This window comes from Oncorhynchus clarkii, chromosome 30 (genome assembly GCF_045791955.1).
Source record: "Oncorhynchus clarkii lewisi isolate Uvic-CL-2024 chromosome 30, UVic_Ocla_1.0, whole genome shotgun sequence".
In the NCBI taxonomy this organism is placed as follows: domain Eukaryota; kingdom Metazoa; phylum Chordata; class Actinopteri; order Salmoniformes; family Salmonidae; genus Oncorhynchus; species Oncorhynchus clarkii.
In genome coordinates, this window is record NC_092176.1 from 2600967 (window position 1) to 2623800 (window position 22834).

Sequence of the window (22834 nt, forward strand, 5' to 3'; positions counted from 1 at the left end):
AGGACCACACACACCATCTCATAGCGTGACTACAAGTTTAGGCCTACTTCGATATGATGGTTATTATATCAATATTTACGCACAAAAGGCATTTCCACCGCAATTTCGAGAATAATACATCTTACCACACAAAAATAGCCCACCGTGTCAAACGAACAAATTATCTGTTGGCATTTATAAAATTGTACAGAAACTTCCTGCTTCCATCACAGCTGTATTTTTCTTTATACAGTATGACTTTGGAATGGAAATGTGGTTAGTGGGTATGATTTTGATTAAAAAAACTCCACTTGACAGACTCTGTGAAAGTTTGACAATAGCTAGGTTTTCAGCCAATTGGCAACATATTTAATTCCGTATATTTAAAAAATAATAAACAAAATATGCGCATTTCCCCACCAGTGTTGTGTTTCCACCAAACGGAAATATATTTTTTTTGCTTAAGTTTTCATGTACCAAATAAAAATCTAAAATTCAATGTGTTTCCATTGCATTTTCAACTCTACTGGTAGTTTTTGCCCCAAAACTAGCCAACAGCTGGATAGACTAAGAGAGTGAGAATATTTGTATTTGTCCAATGGCAGTCAAGCATTTATTGGAAAGGAGCATCAAGATCATTGTGCACTTTCAGTACCCTGTGAAGTTATTTCATATGTAGCCTTATAAACAGCATGGTTTCCGAGTCTTAGTGGGAGGACCACACACCATACCATCACATGACTCCAAGTTTACTTCGATACGATGGTTATTCTATAAAAAAAATTCAGATAAAGGGCACGCGTTTCAACCGCCATTTATTGCATAATTAATTTTACAGACAAAAAAATCCCACCATTTTTCATACGGTAATACTTGACACCAGAGAGGACAATTTTTTTTTATGGCCTTACTTCTCTTACAGCATATTGGATGACTCTCATTCATATTCCATTCACCCAGTTCAATAGAATAGCGATTGCACAGCAAGGTTTAGGCTACTACATGATACTCAAATTTTCCCCATACCCATCCTGACATTGCTACCACTACATTGCTACCACCTATGTCTGAAAGTTTACAACGTAGGTGCACAAATGTCGAGAGACAAATTTTAGGCAACAGACAGTGACACATGGAAAGATGGTGACATTCAATACCGCCTTGCACACTCTTGCCTGCATCTAGCTGATCTGGTGTGTAATCATTAGCACAACAGTTGCAGCCAAGAGTTTCTATTGGACAAATTCAGGTATGTTCATCCCCGTTTTGTTCTGTTTGCTTGTGTTTAAGAAACGTTTATCAACAGAATCAGCGGAATGAATACACCCCTGATTACGCGGGCTGAATTGCTGCAAAGAAACTACTACTAAAGGACACCAATAAGAATAAGATACTTGCTTGGGCCAAGAAACATGTTGGAAATCTGTCCTTTGGTCTGATGAGTCCAAATTTGAGATTTTTGGTTCCAACCACCGTGTCTTTGTGAGACGCAGAGTAGGTGAATGGATGATCTCATGTGTCGTTCCGACCGTGAAGCATGGAGGCGGTGGTGTGATGGTGTGGGAGTACTTTGCTGGTGACACTGTCTGTGATTTATTTACAATTCAAGGCACACTTATCCAGCATGGCTACCACAGCATTCTGCAGCAATACGCCATCCCATCTGGTTCGTGCTTAATGGGATTTTTTTCCCCAAAAGGACAATGACCCAAAACACACCTCCAGGCTGTGTAAGGGCTATTTGACCAAGAAGGAGAGTGATGGAGGGCTGCATCAGATGACCCGGCCTCCACCATCACCCAACCTTAACCAAATGTAAATGGTTTGGGATGAGTTGGACCGCAGAGTGAAGAAAAAGCAGCCAATGAGGGCTCAGCATATGTGGGAACTCCTTCAAGACTGTTGGAAAAGTATTCCAGGTGAAGCTGGTTGAGAGAATGTCAAGAGTGTGCAAAGCTGCCATCAAGGCAAAGGGTGGCTACTTTTAATAATTTCAAATATATTTTGATTTGTTTAACACTTTTTTGGTTACTACATGATTCCATATGTGTTATTTCATAGTTTTGATGTCTTCACTGTTATAGTTGCTCACTTGGCTCTCCCAACCCTCTTTCTATTCTGATTAGAGCCAGTTTGCACTGTTCTGTGAAGGAAGTAGTACACAGCATTGTACGAGATCTTCATTTTCTTGTAAATTCCTCGCATGGAATAGCCTTCATTTCTCAGAACAAGAATAGACTGCCGAGTTTCAATAGAAAGGTATTTGTGTCTGGCCATTTGGAGCCTGTAATCAAACCCAGAAATGCTGATGCTCCAGATACTCATCTAGTCTAAAGAGGGCAGTTTTATTGCTTCTTTAATTAGAACAACAGTTTTCAGCTGTGCTAAAATAATTGCGAAAGTTTTTTCTAATAATCAATTCGCCTTTTAAAATTATAAACTTGGATTAGCTAACAACGTGCCATTGGAACACAGCAGTGATGGTTGCTGATAACGGGCCTCTGTACACCTATGTAGATATTCCATAAAAAAATCAACCGTTTCCAGCTACAATAGTAATTTACAATATTAACAATGTCTACACTATTTCTGATCAATTTGATGTTTTTTTAGTGGACAACAAAATGTGCTTTTCTTTCAAAAACAAGGACATTTCTAAGTGATCCCAAACTTTTGAACGGTGGTGTACCTGTACACAATGTTCCCTCAAATATTTTGGGGAACTAAACAAATGTTAGGTCTTGTGAGCAGAAACGTTTGTATTTTATGTAATTTTGTACAACTTCCAGCACGTGTTTACAGTGAACACTGAGGCTGTACCCTTACAGTTTTAGACGGTAGCCAACAGGCTATTGTGGCTATTTGTGACCAACCGCCTCAATTTTGTCTTATGTAGCAACATTTGAAATTGTTTTTAACATTGGATAAAAGTAGAGACTGAAGTAGAAAATGGTATATCACACACAGCAGTTGAGGATCAATGGTAAAGTAATTATGCTTTGAAAGTTGCTACATTTGAAACCCCACTTTTGAGAAAATGGCCCTTGAATATTGTAGTACCCCTACTGGAGAGCTCTTCTTTGTCTACACCCATTCAGCATCATGCACACCCTCTTAAGCCGTAGCCCCACCCATCTCTTTAAGGATTTACATGTGAGGCCATGTGCTAAACAAAGTGAGTAGTTTAGTAAACAAACAAAGATTTCAAGACTAAAAGTAGCAGCCTACAATAAGGAAAACTCCAGGTAAAAATACACTTTGTCTTTGGCCTATTTCCTAATCTGACTTTGGTGCAGGTCATGTTGTTCTTCACATTACCTTTGCTGGTAAACACACAGTATATCAAATAAAATCTGTTTATTTGTCACATGCACAGGATACAGAAGGTGTAAACGGTACAGTGAAAAGCATACTTGCATAGTTGCAATATGAAAAACAAATACTGTATCATTATTAGATTACTCTTACCCAACACACTTGACTAAATTGATGGGTCATGTGAAGGAAATGCTATAAGCACCCTCTAGCCACATCTAGCCGGTAAATGGGTCACTATTGTCTAGACATGTACACATGTTCATGAAATACAATAGATGACCGTAATCACCCCTAGACACACCTGGCCAACATGATGGGTCATGTAATCATCTGATGAAGTGGAGTCTTTTGTTTAGACATGTAGTTAGCTAGCTAAACAATGAACCGGAATAATCCCAACTCATACTACTACCAATACAAACATTGCCATAGTTGTAGTATGAATCTGCCGGTAGCTAAAGCTAACCAACTAGGTTCAATGTTAGCTAGCTAACATTAGGCTATAACTAGCAATGCAAATTCATTTCTGATTTGAATAATATTACTACACAGATCATACACTTAACGTTAGCTAGCGAGCCAGCAAGCTAACGTATGCCAGCTATCTAACAGTACGCTTTAACTTGCAATGACAACGACTTTCTGACAAAATTATAAAGGTATTATATCTGAAAATGTAACCAGACTCTTACCCGTCCGTATACATGTCACGGCAGAATGAAACCAATGTAGGCCTACCAACAAGCCAATGAAGCAAATCCCATAACATTTTCACTTGGAAATAGCTTTTGATTTCTATGATATAGCCTATATGTGGTGTTCAATACAGGCCTACATTGCATGAGACTTTTAAAATGTTTTTACATGATGAAACGCTTGAAATTCATTATTTTTTACTTGGTCTGTAACACCATGGGCCAAATAGGTGACTGTAAATGACATTGTACTTTACAAAATAAAATGAATTATTGTTACCAAATAGAGAATTAAACAATGTAGGCTACCCCTCAACCTATTGGCTTATTTGCATATTCAAGTCTGTCTCAAAATACAACACTGTCCCTTCAACTTTTTCACATGTGAGTTCCAAATATCTCTGTCACACCAGCGTGAGTTATTTTATGCACATGTTAGAAGGCACTCACTTTTCAAAATGTGATTGTTATGCAATAGTACAGTTAACACTCACTGCCTGCTAATTACAGTGCCTTGCGAAAGTATTCGGCCCCCTTGAACTTTGCGACCTTTTGCCACATTTCAGGCTTCAAACATAAAGATATAAAACTGTATTTTTTTGTGAAGAATCAACAACAAGTGGGACACAATCATGAAGTGGAACGACATTTATTGGATATTTCAAACTTTTTTAACAAGTCAAAAACTGAAAAATTGGGCGTGCAAAATTATTCAGCCCCTTTACTTTCAGTGCAGCAAACTCTCTCCAGAAGTTCAGTGAGGATCTCTGAATGATCCAATGTTGACCTAAATGACTAATGATGATAAATACAATCCACCTGTGTGTAATCAAGTCTCCGTATAAATGCACCTGCACTGTGACAGTCTCAGAGGTCCGTCAAAAGCGCAGAGAGCATCATGAAGAACAAAGAACACACCAGGCAGGTCCGAGATACTGTTGTGAAGAAGTTTAAAGCTGGATTTGGATACAAAAAGATGTCCCAAGCTTTAAACATCCCAAGGAGCACTGTGCAAGCGATAATATTGAAATGGAAGGAGTATCAGACCACTGCAAATCTACCAAGACCTGGCCGTCCCTCTAAACTTTCAGCTCATACAAGGAGAAGACTGATCAGAGATGCAGCCAAGAGGCCCATGATCACTCTGGATGAACTGCAGAGATCTACAGCTGAGGTGGGAGACTCTGTCCATAGGACAACAATCAGTCGTATATTGCACAAATCTGGCCTTTATGGAAGAGTGGCAAGAAGAAAGCCATTTCTTAAAGATATCCATAAAAAGTGTTGTTTAAAGTTTGCCACAAGCCACCTGGGAGACACACCAAACATGTGGAAGAAGGTGCTCTGGTCAGATGAAACCAAAATTGAACTTTTTGGCAACAATGCAAAACGTTATGTTTGGCGTAAAAGCAACACAGCTGAACACACCATCCCCACTGTCAAACATGGTGGTGGCAGCATCATGGTTTGGGCCTGCTTTTCTTCAGCAGGGACAGGGAAGATGGTTAAAATTGATGGGAAGATGGATGGAGCCAAATACAGGACCATTCTGGAAGAAAACCTGATGGAGTCTGCAAAAGACCTGAGACTGGGACGGAGATTTGTCTTCCAACAAGACAATGATCCAAAACATAAAGCAAAATCTACAATGGAATGGTTCAAAAATAAACATATCCAGGTGTTAGAATGGCCAAGTCCAGACCTGAATCCAATCGAGAATCTGTGGAAAGAACTGAAAACTGCTGTTCACAAATGCTCTCCATCCAACCTCACTGAGCTGTTTTGCAAGGAGGAATGGGAAAAAATTTCAGTCTCTCGATGTGCAAAACTGATAGAGACATACCCCAAGCGACTTACAGCTGTAATCGCAGCAAAAGGTGGCGCTACAAAGTATTAACTTAAGGGGGCTGAATAATTTTGCACGCCCAATTTTTCAGTTTTTGATTTGTTAAAAAAGTTTGAAATATCCAATAAATGTCCTTCCACTTCATGATTGTGTCCCACTTGTTGTTGATTCTTCACAAAAAAATACAGTTTTATATCTTTATGTTTGAAGCCTGAAATGTGGCAAAAGGTCGCAAAGTTCAAGGGGGCCGAATACTTTCGCAAGGCACTGTATGTATGTATGTATGTATGTATGTATGTATGTATGTATGTATGTATGTATGTATGTATGTATGTATGTATGTATGCATAATGTATTTACAGTTTTCTTCAAATGTACTGGTGACAAATAATGCATTCCGATTATATAATGAATTCCGACACCTATGATGTGTGTAAAATATTTTTTGGAAGGTTGTACTGATTATGATGAGCTAATGCTAAGCTATTTGCCAGCTATGTGTGGCGCCATGTCCGTTGACATTATACAATGCATTCTGGGTGTCACGTAAACATCTGTCAGACCAAAGATGTTATAATGAGGTGAAGGAATGGTTCACTCATCTTTCGAGTAAACTTCTGGAAGTGAATGATCATAGATGTCACACCCCCTTCAACATGCAAACTGCAAACAGACCAAACTCATATTGTCATCTTTGGTTGTCGTGAAAAAACAAACATGGTGGTGCGCACAAACTACCCATTGGCAGATTTACTTTCGATATTTAGAAAGTGTTTTACTCAATTATTTAGATCACTGGTGAGGTCACCTGTGATGTGATGCATTGTAAATAGTAGCTAATCGTATTATGGTTACTGTCAGCTAAATATTACCGCTTGTGTTAGGTCACTCTTTCCTCAGGTAGCACTAGGACTGATGTAGCCTACATTTTCTGGTTTGGATGATTGTGTTATGCTGTCACTATTTCTGTGAATGTCTGAACATACAGCTTGAAATGTAGCCTACTTGTTTTGTGCTCTTGTAGAAAGCAATAACTCCCCATTGCTGACCTATACTTATCTATAACTGGGCTAATAACACATTAGCTAGAAAGGAATATCAACAAATGTTCACACGCGCTGCTCTGATCTGAAAAGCACATTCCCTACGGGTGATTGAAAGGCCCCTCATGGGCCCCTGCCAATAGAATTCTACTCCGTTGCCCTCTGCCTACAACAAAATCATAGACTCAATCTTGCAACATGATAGTTTTTTTGTTTTGTAGCATTGGAAAGGGTCTGATGAAATGTTGATTCTATCACCGGAAAAAAAACATTGATCTATACAGTGCAAACTAATGAGGTGAACTCAGTGAAGTTCAATTTCTTGCATCTCTGCGCAGCTTGGAAGTTCTTCTGTGCGGCAGTCCTGGTGGAGGGGCATTCACTTTTAAGTGAAGGAAGGGAGGTAGGGGGAGAGGGAGTTTCTTCAACCAAACCAATCTACACCCATCTATCCACTCTCTCCCCCCACATCTCTCCATACAAGTGTCATCTGTCAACTTTCACAAAAAAACATCTATTTAAACATTGAATTAAAATGATTTAATCAAAAAAGCAGTTGAACAAAAGTGAGAAAATGTAGGATGAGGGGGTGCCAAAAACAAAGAAATTTCACCTAATGTATCCTGGAGAGAAGGAGAGAGCATGGGGCAGTTGAGGGATCATTCAAATTCTGTGACAGGAAAGGAAAGGATGGTCTCAGCTGAGGTCCAAGCATTCTGATATGTTCTGTCAGGTTGTACCTCAAACAGACATGCAGGTGCCATCAACCAGCCTACATATCATCTGCGAGTGAACTGTGAGGATGGTCAAGACAGAGAAAGAATAATCACCATTGAGCATTCCATTTAAAAATAGTGTAAAACTGTTTAGAGTCATATTGTTTCAGCACTGTAGGGTACAGCAGGGTTAGAGAGTTATGTTGACTTATAGTCATGGAGACAGGCTTATCGCTTCTCATCATGGTGTTGTAGGAGGCAGTAGTGCAGGACCTTGAAAGCATGATGTCCACTGTATAGGGAATGAAAACTGTGTGAATGGTCCTCTGAGTGAGTGAGTGAGTGAGTGAGTGAGTGAGTGGTGAGTGAGTGAGTGGCTAATGTAACTACATGAAATTCATGATGATCTGCTCAGTGTGCCCTTCCCCTGCGGGAACATTCAACAAACACACACACACACACACACACACACACACACACACAATCACTGACTATAGCTTAATTGGATATGGTTGCATGTGTAAGCATTATGTGTAAGCAGCTATGCAAAGTGCCAGATCGGTAAAAGTGCCAGATCGGTAAAAGTGCCAGATAGTAACTGCAGTTCATTATTAATCTGTCAATAAGCACCATCATCCACCCAGAAGGTCTAGCTAAGTTAGCTACAGAAAGTAATGGAGAAATCTCACCTTTCTTCAGATGGTAGCTCTGACCAGGGAGCTTCATCTTGTAGCATGTTGAGGGACTAACTTACTTCCACTAGCTAACATGACTATAGCCAGTAGCCAGGTAGGGCTAGCTAACCAGCCAGCCTGCTAGCTAAACAGTAGCCAGCTTGCTAGCTAGCTAATGCAAGCCAACTTCGTTAAGTTGTTGAGTTTGTTTTATTGGCATGCTAATTTCATGATAAGGTCTACATTTGAGCTAATATGAGTATTTTTTTATCTTCCTGTCACACTCACACAGTCTAATCCACTATCTGTGCCGCCAACCTTGCCTGTAAACACCCCTCCCAAGCCCTGTGAATATTCTATGAGTCTCCAGGTATGAACAAAACAAAAAACGAAAAGGAACATTTGAATAAAATGTGTTATTTGTTTGTTATTCCATGTCCAATTTTAACACAATAAATGAGAAAACAAGTTGATTTTCGTTTTTCAAATTCAGAAACTCAAAACGAAAATCTAGCTGTTTTCCAATTGTTCCACTTTGTCTTCTGAATCAAATAACCAATGACGAGACGATACACGGACCCCTACCATTCAATTGTTGCACATTTCAATGAAAGAAAAATACACTAGGCATTAGCGGCTACAATGTATCACGGATTTGGGGACAACTTTGTACCTGCCATTGCCCAGCACAACACGTTTCTCATCGTGATTGCAGCGCAATCATAGTGCGGATACAGAGCGCAACGACCAAATGACAGTAAACAAAACCCTACGTTCGTCCTCGATAACAATAACCTCAATTTACCTGTAACGTGTCAAAGAAAACACTCCGTCTGAATTTCCCTCGCCGTATCTCCATTTCAAGGGCTGAACCACGGGCAATCGTGGCTCTTGTTGTTTGAGTTCGGCAAAACATTGCAAGCTTGCGGGTTGTAATCGAAAGACTTGCTGCATGAAACGTCCTATTGGTAGCGCGCTGGTGTGGAGATCCTTTTGGAAGTAGCTTATCCAGGTGCGCAACTACATCAACATTTCTCGAAAGGACACAATTATGTTTAGGCTACTCTCAACTATTTTTCAACTACAAATAACAAACTATTCATAGAGGAATACAGAGTCCTTGCATAATTTCCAGAAAGCTCTCAATTCCCTGGTGTGCCCACAGTGTGTGACTGTGGTGCCCGACATAACTTTTGGACTATCCCAGTTGAGACCTCTACCGGTGATGTCTTGTTTAGCGCTGCATGTAGGCAGGGATTCTGGCTTGTTCTGCTGGAATCGGTTTCCCGGTAAAGATGGAACTAAGGCTTACGAGTGTTTTAAAAACCTATAGGGTCGACATTAAACAATAAAACAATCCACATCAATTTCCTTCTGTTTAAATTAGAGATAGCCTATACAAAAAAAAAACAAAGGCCTGAGTCTTAATCCACCACATTCACCTATGTAACTCATCCCGAAAATCGGTCTTCTCACGAAAACCGAAAGGTTTGGGCCCCACAGAACTGTAACTCTGCCACTTTCCACAGCAGATGTTACATAGGCGGATGTGGACGATTGAGACTGAAGTCAGTACCACCGATGAGCCAACTTCTGTCTAGTATACAAAAGGTTTGGGTAGCCAGTACCGGTATCCAAAATGTAAAAACATATATATATCGATTTCCTGAGCTTTCTTATATATTCTAGATATAGGACAGACACTTCAAAACATTATACTGTCTGATTTGCTATTTATGAATGCGTTATTAAATGCGTTTCTATGGGCTAAAGCAGTAAAGGCCACATTAAATATTTTTTTCATATATCTCTTTGGCGGATACCTAGATGGGTCCTAAACTTCAAAATCAAAAAGGAAATGATCCATGGTATGACCAACTTAAAACAATTCCATATGTTAGCTTAGTTAGTAAAGATGTAATATGCGTTTCCCAAAACACAATGCAGAGACAACGTACACTAAGTGCCTCGTTGAGGCACGTGTCGATGATAGGATTGAAAGAATGGCATCCCTGCTCTCAGATCAGCTTTCTCCATTAAAATCTTACCATAACATTATAATTATTCCACAATACTGATGACGGATTAGCTCCTAGAAAGATATTAGCACCTATGGCTACAAATATTGAGGGGGCTTATTCTATTGCTTACCCAATAATAATGTACTAAATCAAGATTTGGCACATCATTGCGAGCCTTTTAGGCTACACATCATGAAATATATTGAGTCAAAAATGACTGCCAGTAGCCAAATAGGAAAATAAAACTCAATTGAGTAAACATGAAATATATTTCAATGTCATAGAAATATAGGCGTATGTAACCTATACTGTAAGTAGGCTATTTATCTTTTAATGTAGTTGATAAGGGAATGTATATGTTTAAAGTAGTTACTAAAGGATTCCACCCTGAAATCATATAATTGTATGAAATGTGTTAGTGAGTTCAGATCAGTCTGATTCTCTGTGCTCTGAGTCGGAGCAGCTTGGAGGTAGGCTATACCTTCCAAAACGGTTGAAAAGTACATGTTTCCCATTTATAACACTGCACTAATCCATCAAATCTTCTCACAGTGAAGTGTAACCTGTGTGTTGGCTTGTTTACGTCTCTGTCTCCTACCCTGTTCCCTTTAACTCTGCTCCTGTTCTCCAGGAGCCAAGGGGTTCTGCCCAACACCCAGACGTGGATCCACCTGATGTCCTCCATTACCAACCACCCTCCAACTTTTCATTACATCATCTACAGCTACTGTTGTTGTCATGTTGTCATTACCTGCTAAGAACGTTTTCTTGCTCTATCATACTGGGCACATAATATGTGAGGATACACAGATTAACTAAAAACACTCAGAACAAAGAGAGCAGCAGTGCTTGGACTTTGCAGTCTCCCTCTTCAAGTCCCCCTTCCGAGACTGACTTCCTGTTGAGAATAAGTGGCAGGCAGAACCTCCCACGCACACAGCAACCACTCTATATTCCACACACCAGAATTCAGTATTTTAGTCTGATTGCCGTGTGAATGTACAACAAATCTGTGAAAATAAATTAATGGCAACTGTACCCCAAAAAAATTCAAAGTTTAGATATTAAAATCTTAAACATGGCCAGGTTGGTTTTCACAGCTGTTTCATTATTGTAAGTTGAACAGTATCCTTTGGTGGTATTTATTAGTTCCTCATTGTGCATTGCTGTATCCTAGTACCCACAATAGATATATTTAACCACGTGTGTGTACTAATGAGCTATGCAAGATAGAACAAAATGAATCATTAATATAGGACTAGTGAAATGATATAATTTCAGTGTAGATAAGGGAAGGGCAGGTGAAAATGAAAACATGACATCCAGCTAAGACAGTGTATGAATCGAACGGATTTGCATATGAATGGAGTGGAAATTAGCTGACTTTGTGACCTTTAAGTGAAGTATTTTAATGTGTCAAGCAGATGACACATTTTCTTTGCTAGAAATGGATTTCATATTGTAATGGTAACAAGGTACCCAAAAGTAGTTTGAAGTAAAGTTCTCCTTTTATTAGCTAAACAAAACAAGTTTAAACAGCAAAATTGTTGAGGACGAGGAAATCAGCCTTGTTTGCATACCAAGGATGAAAAGAACGTAATTTAGGCTGCAATGAGATACAAAATTAGAATCGTTAGGTCGTCACACCGTTGATATGGCAACGAACGCTAATAGTTTATCGAATCCCATTGTGACGCGGGGACACACACACTTTTTGTCTGGGGGATATTATTTGGCATGACAGCCCCCTGGAGGTCAGGGCCTCTGGGCAAGTGCCCTGCATGCCCAGTTGGTAATTCAGCCATGATTATTACACTCATTGAATGCAAGGGAAGCCAGCAAGCATTTGGCCTCCCTGATAAAAAAAGTATAAAATAATAGCCAATCAGAGTTGAGCTAAACTGAGTGAGCTCAACTGTGAATGGTCCTGGCGCACCCAAAAAAAAGGTCAAGGGAAGCCAGTTTGGATTTGGCTTCACACCAATCACATCAAAAGCAAAACGTAATTGTCAGACACAACTTGAATTGTTTAATCCCGTTGTGTCGATGTCATCTGGTGGCTAGCTAGCTAAAATTTCCCCTTTCCTAAATTAGCCATGAATGGAGATAGGGATTTGGACTTGTGGTTTTACTTAATTCTCTGCACTGGCCAATGATTATAAAGGCGATTCTGATCCAAACATAAATTCATACATTGTGCCCCTGGCCTGAGACGAAAGAAGTTCAATATGTAGCTAGATGTAGTAGGCTAATGTTAACTAGCTGGCTCATCGTTGCCCATGAAAGGAAGTTAGGCTAGCGAGCAAGTATGTTAGCCTACCTGGCTAACGTCGTCCTGGCTACCGAGGACAACAAAAACTCAAAGCGTGTACTGTATGACAGAGTTATAGACCGTTTAGGCAACATGAAAGAGGAGGATGGTATTGGCGTTTCTCTATAAGTAGGTCTAGGGGGCGTGAACATGTTTTTTCTACTTGCACATACACACATAAAGAGAGATATCAGAACCATGGACAGTCACATCATATTTATCTCATGTTGATTGGACTAAATCGTTTTTTGTATCTTTTAGTTGTCACAGTATTACACTAAGCATAGGTGATATGATGATATTGAAATGTTGAAGTTGAAATCATGCTAGAATAGTGGAGGCAGCTCCTGTTTTCTTTGCGACTTGTGGTAACTCTCCATGGTTCTAAATCAATAGTTGTTTAGTAGTCCGAAAATGTCAGAAACATTAACTTGCTTGACCATGCTGTAGGTCATGTAACTGTTTGTTACATGCAATATGTGTTGTGGACTTCATTGGAGAGATTACTCTCCTGTTAGTGATGAAACAAAGGTGTGGTTGAATTTATTCTGCCTTTATTTTGTCTCAGCCATAGGCCTATATATCATGGTGGCAAACAAGTTATAGAGAAAACAACACAGGTATCACAACAGTATCACAACACAGGTAGTAATAGTTTTTATTTCTGTCTTGGCTTCCCCAGTGATTTTACACATGCACTGTTACTGGTCACTGATCTTATCGTGTGCTTCGCGGTGTGAGCTTCCTGTTTGACGCTTGCTCTGCCCCCTTCTATGATGTTTTTGATCATGTGGTTTCTCTGCAGGGGCTTAGTAACAATAGTTTTGGTTTTCTCTTGTGAGACCAAGAAATAAATGCAATCAGGATTAAGCTGTCCAACTCTTTCTGAATTCACCCTACTGCTTTCCACTTAAGCATAATTTATTCACATCACGTTACTAGAATATTTAAGTTGTTGTGTATGTCACATCCTTTTTATTTGATGACTTTATTATTTAACTCCAAGTGCGGTCTGACAAAAATCACAATTTTAGTCGTTTTCCTGCAGTCTGAACAGCCAAAAAAGTACATGGAATCAGACATTTCAAACCACCTTCGTAGCTTTTCCAAGCTGAGGCAGACCCTCTGAACTCCTTGCTGAGGCAGACCCCTTGAATTGCTAATTGTCAGGAAAGGGGCTTACATACAGCTATCCTATGCCTCTGGGCCCACATCCGGGAATCAAGACGCTGTCCAACCCTAGCTCCCCCTATGACATTGGCCCAACCCAGATTGCCCTTAGTCTGGCTTTCTAACTTTGTGATCCCTCTGCTCTCTGATGGGCAATTCTCAATGCAACGGTCTCCTCCTATCTCTATCACACACACACACATATAATAAACAGCAGTGAGTGCTGAGAGTCATACACCGTGGCAAACGTTGGCACAGCGGGTACAAAATGTCAGTGATAGAACACATGCAAAAAGACAATCACATAGCTGTGAGCCAAGCCTAGAGAACAGCTGGGGCATGATGGCGTAGTCTAAAATCAAAGACAATAGTCCTCTCTCATCTCAACCACAGAATCTCTCCCTCTCTCTCACACACACACACACACACACACACACGAGTAGAAAAACATCCACGTGGCCTCCAGAGGGGAAATATTAGAGCTAGCACATTACACTTACTATAACGACATGGCTTTTTTATGTACTACTACAGTATGTAGTACTATATGCATATACTGTACATGCCCTTTATAGTTTTGACTCCAATTTATTGTGGATTAGTCCTTTGTGATATAACTAGAGAAGTAATTAACCTTCAATGACGTGAAAGGATTTATGTGTATCAAGGTATAAAGAGGATAAAGCAAAATAGAAATAAAACGTTTGCGTTACGTCTAAGCCCAGAGGACATATATATATATATATATATAAAAATATTGTTCTCTTGATATTAACCAAGAATCCAACAATGTGCAACCTCCAACCAAAGTGTATACCCTGCAAAGGGATATCAAAATTAACTTAGCCTAGACATCAGTAGATCTGAAATGAATGGATGCTGGGAATTTGGTGAAAACTTCAAAGGGATTAGGTGGAACTGTGGCCATACTGCTTATACAATCCTTTCATGTTTACAGTGTCTTGGAGATAGGGCTGGGGCAACGGGTTGTTGATTTCGGATATGTTGTATGATATAACGTATTGTGGTTGAGTATTTCAGGCCTAAACCTCTTCCCCTCCTGGTAGAGATAGTGCCAGGGTAGAGGGACTACGTTTGGCCTCCCCCCAGCCCAAGGTCTTGGTAATCCTATTTTGGCGTTGATGTTATACTAGGGGTGCATTCATTAGTGCACACTGTAGCAAACAGTTTTGCAACAGAAGATGTTTCCAATGAAAACAGCTTTCTTACCGGGAAGATTCAGGTAGGTCCCTCCCAGTTTCATCCCGTTTGCATCCTAGTGAATACACCGCAGCTTTAGAAGCTTCTCTCATCAGTGAGCGAGGAAGACAGTTGTGAAACAAAAAGATGGATATGAGTGTCTTATTACAGATTATGGTCGGTATATGTTTATGAGATGTTGCTGGCCAACATTGAAAACAGGTGGCAAAACATCACTCACAAATGGACCTTTAGTTGATCAATTGACATGACAGTCATGCTTTGGTGTAAGCAGGAACTTTGAAACAATTGCTGTAACATTACTTCTTCAGTGTACAGGACTACCCTGCCATCTACTGGGGAGGAACTGTTACTGCAGCAGCGTAGCCTAGTGGTTAGAGCGTTGGACTAGTAACTGCAAGGTTGCAAGTTCGAAAAAACCTGTCCTCAAAGATGGAAGCAGTAGGCGAGATCAGGACCATTCTAACCAATGAGAGGGCAGATGCGGACGTGGAAATACAGGCACAACGAAGGTGTTTTTCTCAAAGTTAACAGAATGCCACGCACATCTGCTCATATCAGTACAAAACTTATATTCGATCAAATAAGCCTCACGTAATTTGACACTCTCACATAAACCTCCATACAAAAAAGGGCGTGATCTCACGTGGACAATTGTTTTAGGTCAATTCAGCTCGCTTTGCCTCCTCTCTGATTGCGAGATCAACTAATTGAATACTCACACATATTAAACAAAATAAAGGTAACATGTAACAGCAAATTTTGAGCTAAGAGCCTTTATTTGGGTTTATTTACAAAGAATACAAAACGTAACCCTGAAACACATGGAGGCTTTGAAACAAGAGTTCATTCACACATGTTACAATTCATTCACAGCACTCCAGTCCTCTGCATCTGGGATGGAGACAAACACCTAGGACCCGCAGCAGAACACAAAGGTCATTATTTGTGGCGGGATTAACACAAACGTTTTGAAGATATTAGTTGACGGTTTGTCTGAAATGGCAAGAAAATGATCATTATATTCTTTCCACAAAGTGGCAATCGAAACATCAGAGGCTCATGCAAGTCGGTCAAAAAAGATTTCAATGGAATCCTTTCCGAGCAGGTAATGGCTACAACACAATAAAAAATAAAAAAACACTAAAGTAAGTCAGTTTAGTAAATGACAAAAAAACGGCTAATTATCATTTATTTACCAGGTAAGGACGAAGTCCCCCTTTTCACTTGTGGTGAGCCTTCTTTCCAGCAGCTTCTTTGCGGCCTTGCTTTAACCCCTAGAACGGAAAAGAAAAGAAGCAACTTAGACACAGACTTCCTTTTGCGTCGGAAAACCCGTTTACACCTGGTATTGAACTAAAAATGTATTTCCGATCAATCTTCACGCGATCCATGGAACCATGCTCCAGATTCGTCAGGGTTTCACATGCACAAGTACAGTGCACAAGTACAGTGAAATGCTTTTCTTGCAAGCATTAACCCCAACAATGCAGTAATGAATAACAATGTAATACTAAAAATAACAAAAAAGGTAGAACAAAAACAAACCAGAGTTATAAAATAAGATTATTATATTAGTATTAGATAGTGAATTATTCAACTTAACCATCAGTAATAAGCAATTCCTGTCTCATCTACAGCATGCAAGACATGATGCGGATGGCATGCAACTGTACCAGGTAGTATCCGGTGTGGTATCCACTCATGTACCAGGCGATCAGCATACTTCCCAAGGCCTCATCGTCCTCTCCGTCTGGACTCATGGGGGGAGGGGGAGGGATCATCTGACAAGAGACAAAACAACCATGTTCAGACTGGTGCATCTTTCAGAACGTTGCATGAAGAAATGTACCAGCGACACTGCTCAATAAGCGCCATATGATATGAGAATAGAGTCTGATCTCTACGGCCAACATTTCAAATGCCAGATAATATTTCTGTGCTCTAGAATCTACCTTACCGGTGGCCCAGAGGGCATCATGGGAGGCCATCCCGGAGGGGCAGGCCCGGAGGCCCCAGGTCGCCTAGAGTCTCCCTGTAGACAGAACAACACTTTAAAAATATACACACTCCATTGTCAAATAAAGGATTTATTCCATCCACACATACAAGATGCCATGTTTCAAATGCCACCTCTGCCTGTTTAAGCAACTTCCAAATGAAAGTTAAAGCAAAAGTTCACCAAAATGTGTTGGGGCTTTTTCATATGTTAAGAAGTAATGCACGGATGAACAGTGACTGACAACCTACAATTAGGGTCTACTTACCATTCTGAAGCCAGGCATGGGAGGGGGACCTGGGGGAAAGCCAGGGAAACCTGGACCCCACATCGGAGGTACTTTGGGGGATTTGGACTTGGGTTTAGAGCGTGGCACGTGACTGTGAGGGGCGGACGACCGATCGCTCTCCTTTGTAGAAGACTCTGCTTCTTTAACCTGCATTACAGAAAGAGAAATAAGAACACTCCAAAAGATGTCCCCATTCAAAAGTAATTGAAGTCTGACTTCTATGCCTACTGCTGAGTTCCACTAGGCTAACCGTCCATTCTCTTCATTAGTTACAAAACCAATCATTCACTTAGGGACACCTTCACAAACATCCTTAACGTACCTTGTCGGGGGCTTCCTCCTCTACCTCGGAGCTCTCGGTCAGAAGGTCTCGGAGGTTCAGCTCCTCCTCGTTCCCATAGTCTGTGAACACAACTATACAGGTGCCCCGCTTCTCGTCTATGGAGGAGATAGTGGCAGCGTAAAGCTTGCCGTCTTCAGACCAGTAGGCACAGCAGGGCTCGCCGACTCTCCACTGCAACACAGTAGTCGTTGTACATCTGTTAGGTTAGACCCTTTCATTTAAAAGTACTTGTATTATCGCGCAGTGCCTACCTCTTTATCGGAAGGAGCACTACTTCTCTTTCTGCTGCGGTTCTTTTTGTGGTTTTTCCGTTTCTTTCCGGGGTTGTCTTTCTTTGGGATTGTGGTGTCCTCCTCCCCCTTCAGGGCGGTCTGACAGTCAGGATCAATGGTTACAAAAAAGGTATCAAAACGTGAGCATGACGTCAGAGGGGGATAACAGGACGTTTTCACGGAAGCTTTTCTGGGATGCTACTTTAGGAGACATGTTTAGCCTACCATAATGCACAAACTGTAGCTGTAATGACCTGATACTGATGCATGTTTCTCAACCCAATTGTCAATCCATGTGAGGAAAATAAGAACACAGTCAACAGAACGCTATAATAACACTGTAGAGGCACCTTGAATGATGCAACTGCTTTGTCGTAGGCCTTTATCAGTGCAGTGTCATCCCAAATGTCAGAATCGTCACTCTGGGAGAAAAAAAATACAATTAGATGAACAAATCAATCCTCTGAGAGACTTAGAGTAAGCACATTATTTATAATAAGGGTTACAATGGAGAAAACTGTTGTGGGTTCGCAGAGTACCATGGACAACAGTAGGGGTGGAAAGAGCTCCTTTATAGTAAAAGCACTGCATGAATCTATCATCGTATTTGCAGGTTCAAGAAAAAAATAGCCTTTTATAAACATTTCATGCAATTCTCCACCATGTTACATATTAGCAGCATCTTTTTTTAATATCACACAAATCACAGGCAATGGACAGAGATATAGGCTTGCGTGTTCATCTTATATTTCTCCAATGCCAAATCAGTGTGTCTTGTTTGCAACGAAACTGTCCCTGTTTGCAAATAGTTCAATCTGAGAAGTCATTAAGAATCTGAGTATGGTACTTTCAAAAGTTAGGCCTACCAGACAGAGTAGGCCTACTGACGCAGAAAAATGTGAACTTTAACTACTGGCTACTCCTTTACCGTGGTTTAACCCAACGAGAGAAGGTGTCAAGTGTTTTCCTAAAAGCTCTTTAATCAATTGGTAGTGACCAAATTAAATGACTTCCCAAGCAAAGCCTATTTTTAGTTTCCTCAGCTATAAAAGGTTGTATCTCAGCCTCTGAATGTCAAAGAAACAAAGCAATGATATTCCCATATGCATCAGAGTCACGTCTTTCCCCGGCTGGTCTCATAGAGTAAATGTAACACAGTAAATGAAAATCAGGGATACTCAAATTAGCTTGATATGTTACGGTTGGTATGGTTACATAAGTTAGAAGGTTCCTTAATGTAAAACCCACCCTAACCCACTCATTCCTTTAATTTAGGGTGTTGAATAACACTAATATGTGAGAACATTTTTTTTTTGTGAACAAATGTTTCAATTTGACATTATAATATGGTTGATAGCAAAACAGAAAATCATGGTGGAAATCTGTTACAGCTCAAGTCAACTAGAAAATCTACAATGCAATGCTCTCTCCATGGGCATGTAACGTAGCTAATTACATGACCTATTTCTTAAATAGGATGAAATAGGCTCCAACACAAAGCACTCTTGTTGTTAGTAAAGTATAATTAAAATGAAGATGGTTGAAATGAATTTAGCCTACTCGAATTTGCTTACTTGCAGCACCATGAGCTGTCCATTTCAGATTGATTGTGCCGCGATGCTGTTTGAAGTTTCAGCACCACAATGTAAGTTACTTACATGAGGTCATTAACGCAGAAAAATACATTTTTAATTTTACCTTTATTTAACTGGGCAAGTCAGTTAAGAACAAATTCTTATTTTCAATGACGGCCTAGGAACAGTGGGTTAACTGCCTGTTCAAGGGCAGAACGACAAATTTGTACCTTGTCAGCTCGGGGGTTTGAACTTGCAACCTTCCAGTAACTAGTCCAACGCTCTAACCACTAGGCTACCCTGCCGCCCCAAATGGGTAATAATGGGTAATAAACATATTGCCTTTAATACAAAACTATTATGGTAGTAGCAAGCTATCAAAGTTGAACTCCGGTCCTCTATCTCATCACTACGCTCTCTTTCTCAAACTGAACAGAACATAGATAGCGCATAGGCCTAATGACATTTGTTGGGGGGGGGGGGGGGACCTTTGACTCTCCTCCTGAATTACCACCAATTGTTAGGCAGCACACAAAAAGTATTTGATCAGCAAGAGCAGATTGGAATATCAGGATTGGAATATCCACAGCAGTGTAATGCAGCCCAGTTGTATTTACACCATCCCAGCAGCTATCTTATAAATATAATTGTGCGCTGTGCTTCTCCGAGCCTATAGATAATTTAATTGAGACCACACTAATTAGCCTATAGGCGCACTTGATATCGCGCCCCGCGGATAATCATAGATGAGGGGCAGCATCTGGCACACATCGATATATAGCCTAATAAGCAACTAATTATAAAACACTGAGAAATATTGAAATGTAACAAATTATAAATAACACGACCCTCCCCTTGACTGAAATTGAAAAAGCATGACCCTGCCCCATTTTCCTCCAGGTAACCATTCTGTACATTTCGATCCCTTTACATTATGCTTTCTACTTGATAGCCAAGATTCCATCTAGCTTGTCTTGATGCACTGCTCAATATTCATAGCTGCATAATAAATGTGTCATAACTAGATGGCCAAGCTAACTAGCAGGTAATTGCTAGATAGTAAAACATATCCAATGCTATGTGACCTTCCTGGTTCCCGTTAACTACATTTGGAATTGGCCATCAGTCTTTTTAGTGACTGGTGCTGGCATATCAACTGGCAATCTGACTTGTTACCACTACCACTAACACTAACACTAACAAGATTATGAAAATTAACCCTACATCTGTGCTGCTAACACTAAAACTCCGGTGCTATACCGAGTAGCTCGCTATCTATCTAGCTAGGTGGCTAACTTAGTTGGTATCTAGCGAATCTGCAACCATTAGCTTAAATTCAACAATAGCTACTAGTTAGCAAGCCAATCTACGCAGTTATCTACTTACTGAGTAACTATATAAATTATAACTTACTTGTCCAGCTCCACGAGCAAAAAGCATATCTTTACACCCATTTGCCATGAATACGCAGAAATGTGGCTGCTCTCCCAGCTTTGATTGTTGGGTTTTCACTGAAGCGTAGCAACGTGCGTCGCTGACGTTCCTAAATAAGGATGACGTTAAAAAGTTGCGACAAAAATTTTGGCACGTTGGCTTGGCAACGAATTTACGTCCCTCTGTCCACAAACATTATTGTTCACATTTTCTGGCAAGTCGTGATTTTTTCGGCAAAAAAAATGATAGATCCAGCTTTAAGTTCGTTGGGTGATCAGGTTGTCTTTGCTGCGCCCAGCTACGCGTGTACAATGTAACGACCCCGTTACAATACTAAAAAATGACATTCTTAAACCTCCCCTGTACCTATGTTTGTCCTCTGTTGATGCGCGCCTTTGTTTTGCCTAAATCCATACGTTTTAATAAAACGTTAATCAATTACAACCGCTGACAGATTCCCTGTTGATATTCAATTTCCACATGTGCATTCACGCTCCGTTGCCATCTTAGAGCAACAGCATTTAGGAAATAGTCGATGGTTGTATTTGATTAACGTTTTAAATATATGAAGTGTATTAAAGAAAGGCACACAACAACAGAGGAAAAAACATGTTTTAAGTATTGACGCATAGCGAGTCAGAAGTTAATTAAAAAAACTAGCCGAGGTACTTGGCTTGGTGTATGCTTACTATAGTTTGATCATGCTTGAAATGTATATGTTATTTTGTTATTGTTCTGTTTCAATTAAGACTTAAAATTGAGAAGAGCATCTCAGACGATGCCACTGACTTTGAGGCTATTTCAGAAAAGGGTAAGCAAAGCCACTCGATCCACAGTGTCTGAAAGCTAATTAAATCTGTCATGTTACACAGCAGTGTTGTAATCTTCATTGCATTTTCTTTACGGATTTGAACACACAGAGGGGTATCTTCAAACACATAATACTCCAGTGAGTTGACTATTCTAATCTAATGTGTATAATTGTTCTACAAACATACATGGCTATGGGTGATTACAACAGCCTTGTTTTTTTCTCTTTACTGCTGATTAGAATGACTGCAACACACTTAAACACATAATGTGCTTCACCTTAACCTCAGATATGACCATTTTGTCTCAGTACACAGGGTCAGTGTGGAGGGATGAAATCTATAGTACCTTTTCGTAATGTAGACCTTATGTCTGAATACCTAATGTGTTACCAATTGCATAGCCTTGTTTATTTATCAGTGTATATTTTAATAATGAACCAGGTTTGAATATGTAACATCACATGGGGCCGAAGGAATAGTTCGTTTTATTCTACCTGTTCACCAAATCTAAATTGAAACACAACCTGTTCAATAAACCTAGCAGCGACCATGCAAGGGGCATTTTGTAAAAAGTTAGTTTATGTAGACAGTGTTCACACAGATATATTACTTGATCCAGCGTGTACTCAAACAAAAAGTATAAAACCTGTGATTTTTTTTAAAACCTGTGATTTTTTGGGGGCAAATCTGACTACTACTATCTGAAAAACATTATGCACTTGACCCCAAAAAATGGTGACAGTTGATGTGAAGTGAACAGAAGCTGTATTTAAAGGATCTCCACCTGTCATCTGTGTGTCCACCTTTAGTAGATTACTATTTGATCAGGTGCACTATGGTAGTTACAGTGCCTTGCGAAAGTATTCGGCCCCCTTGAACTTTGCGACCTTTTGCCACATTTCAGGCTTCAAACATAAAGATATAAAACTGTATTTTTTTGTGAAGAATCAACAACAAGTGGGACACAATCATGAAGTGGAACGACATTTATTGGATATTTCAAACTTTTTTAACAAATCAAAAACTGAAAATATGGGCGTGCAAAATTATTCAGCCCCTTTACTTTCAGTGCAGCAAACTTTCTCCAGAAGTTCAGTGAGGATCTCTGAATGATCCA

The 22834-nt window shown here is 40.0% G+C and overlaps 2 protein-coding genes across 3 annotated transcripts in view; both read right to left on the reverse strand.

Annotated features, from left to right (window-relative positions):
- LOC139389405 (rhotekin-like) overlaps positions 1-9188 on the reverse strand; it is a 130684-nt gene extending 121496 nt beyond the window's left edge. The window contains exon 1 of the mRNA XM_071136137.1: positions 9077-9188. Within this exon, the coding sequence (XP_070992238.1) occupies positions 9077-9187 (111 nt within the window). The 5' untranslated portion in view covers position 9188. The remainder of the gene's footprint in view (positions 1-9076) is intronic.
- A 6566-nt stretch (positions 9189-15754) lies between these two features.
- LOC139389577 (survival motor neuron protein 1-like) lies at positions 15755-21001 on the reverse strand. Of its 2 annotated transcripts, none has more exons than XM_071136397.1 (9): positions 20885-21001; positions 18248-18319; positions 17877-17996; positions 17605-17796; positions 17262-17429; positions 16955-17029; positions 16671-16778; positions 16194-16271; positions 15755-15907 (listed from the first exon to the last, which is right to left on the reverse strand). In XM_071136397.1, the coding sequence occupies exons 1-8, from the start codon at positions 20930-20932 to the stop codon at positions 16218-16220; spliced, it is 837 nt and encodes a 278-aa protein (XP_070992498.1). In that variant the 5' UTR covers positions 20933-21001; the 3' UTR covers positions 15755-15907; positions 16194-16217. The 2 variants fall into 2 exon arrangements, with proteins under 2 accessions (XP_070992498.1, XP_070992499.1); XM_071136398.1 differs by having other exon boundaries at positions 15755-15990; positions 20885-20993.
- Between the last annotated feature and the right edge of the window lie 1833 nt (positions 21002-22834).

Excerpts from the sequence above, each read along its gene's own strand:
- LOC139389577 (XM_071136397.1), bottom strand. The coding sequence starts at position 20,932 with ATGGCAAATGGGTGTAAAGATATGCTTTTTGCTCGTGGAGCTGGACAA. Across the intron at positions 17,797-17,876 it reads GTGCTCCTTCCGATAAAGAG|TGGAGAGTCGGCGAGCCCTG; the intron begins GTAGGCACTGCG and ends ACTGTGTTGCAG. Across the intron at positions 17,430-17,604 it reads AGGAGGAAGCCCCCGACAAG|GTTAAAGAAGCAGAGTCTTC; the intron begins GTACGTTAAGGA and ends TCTGTAATGCAG.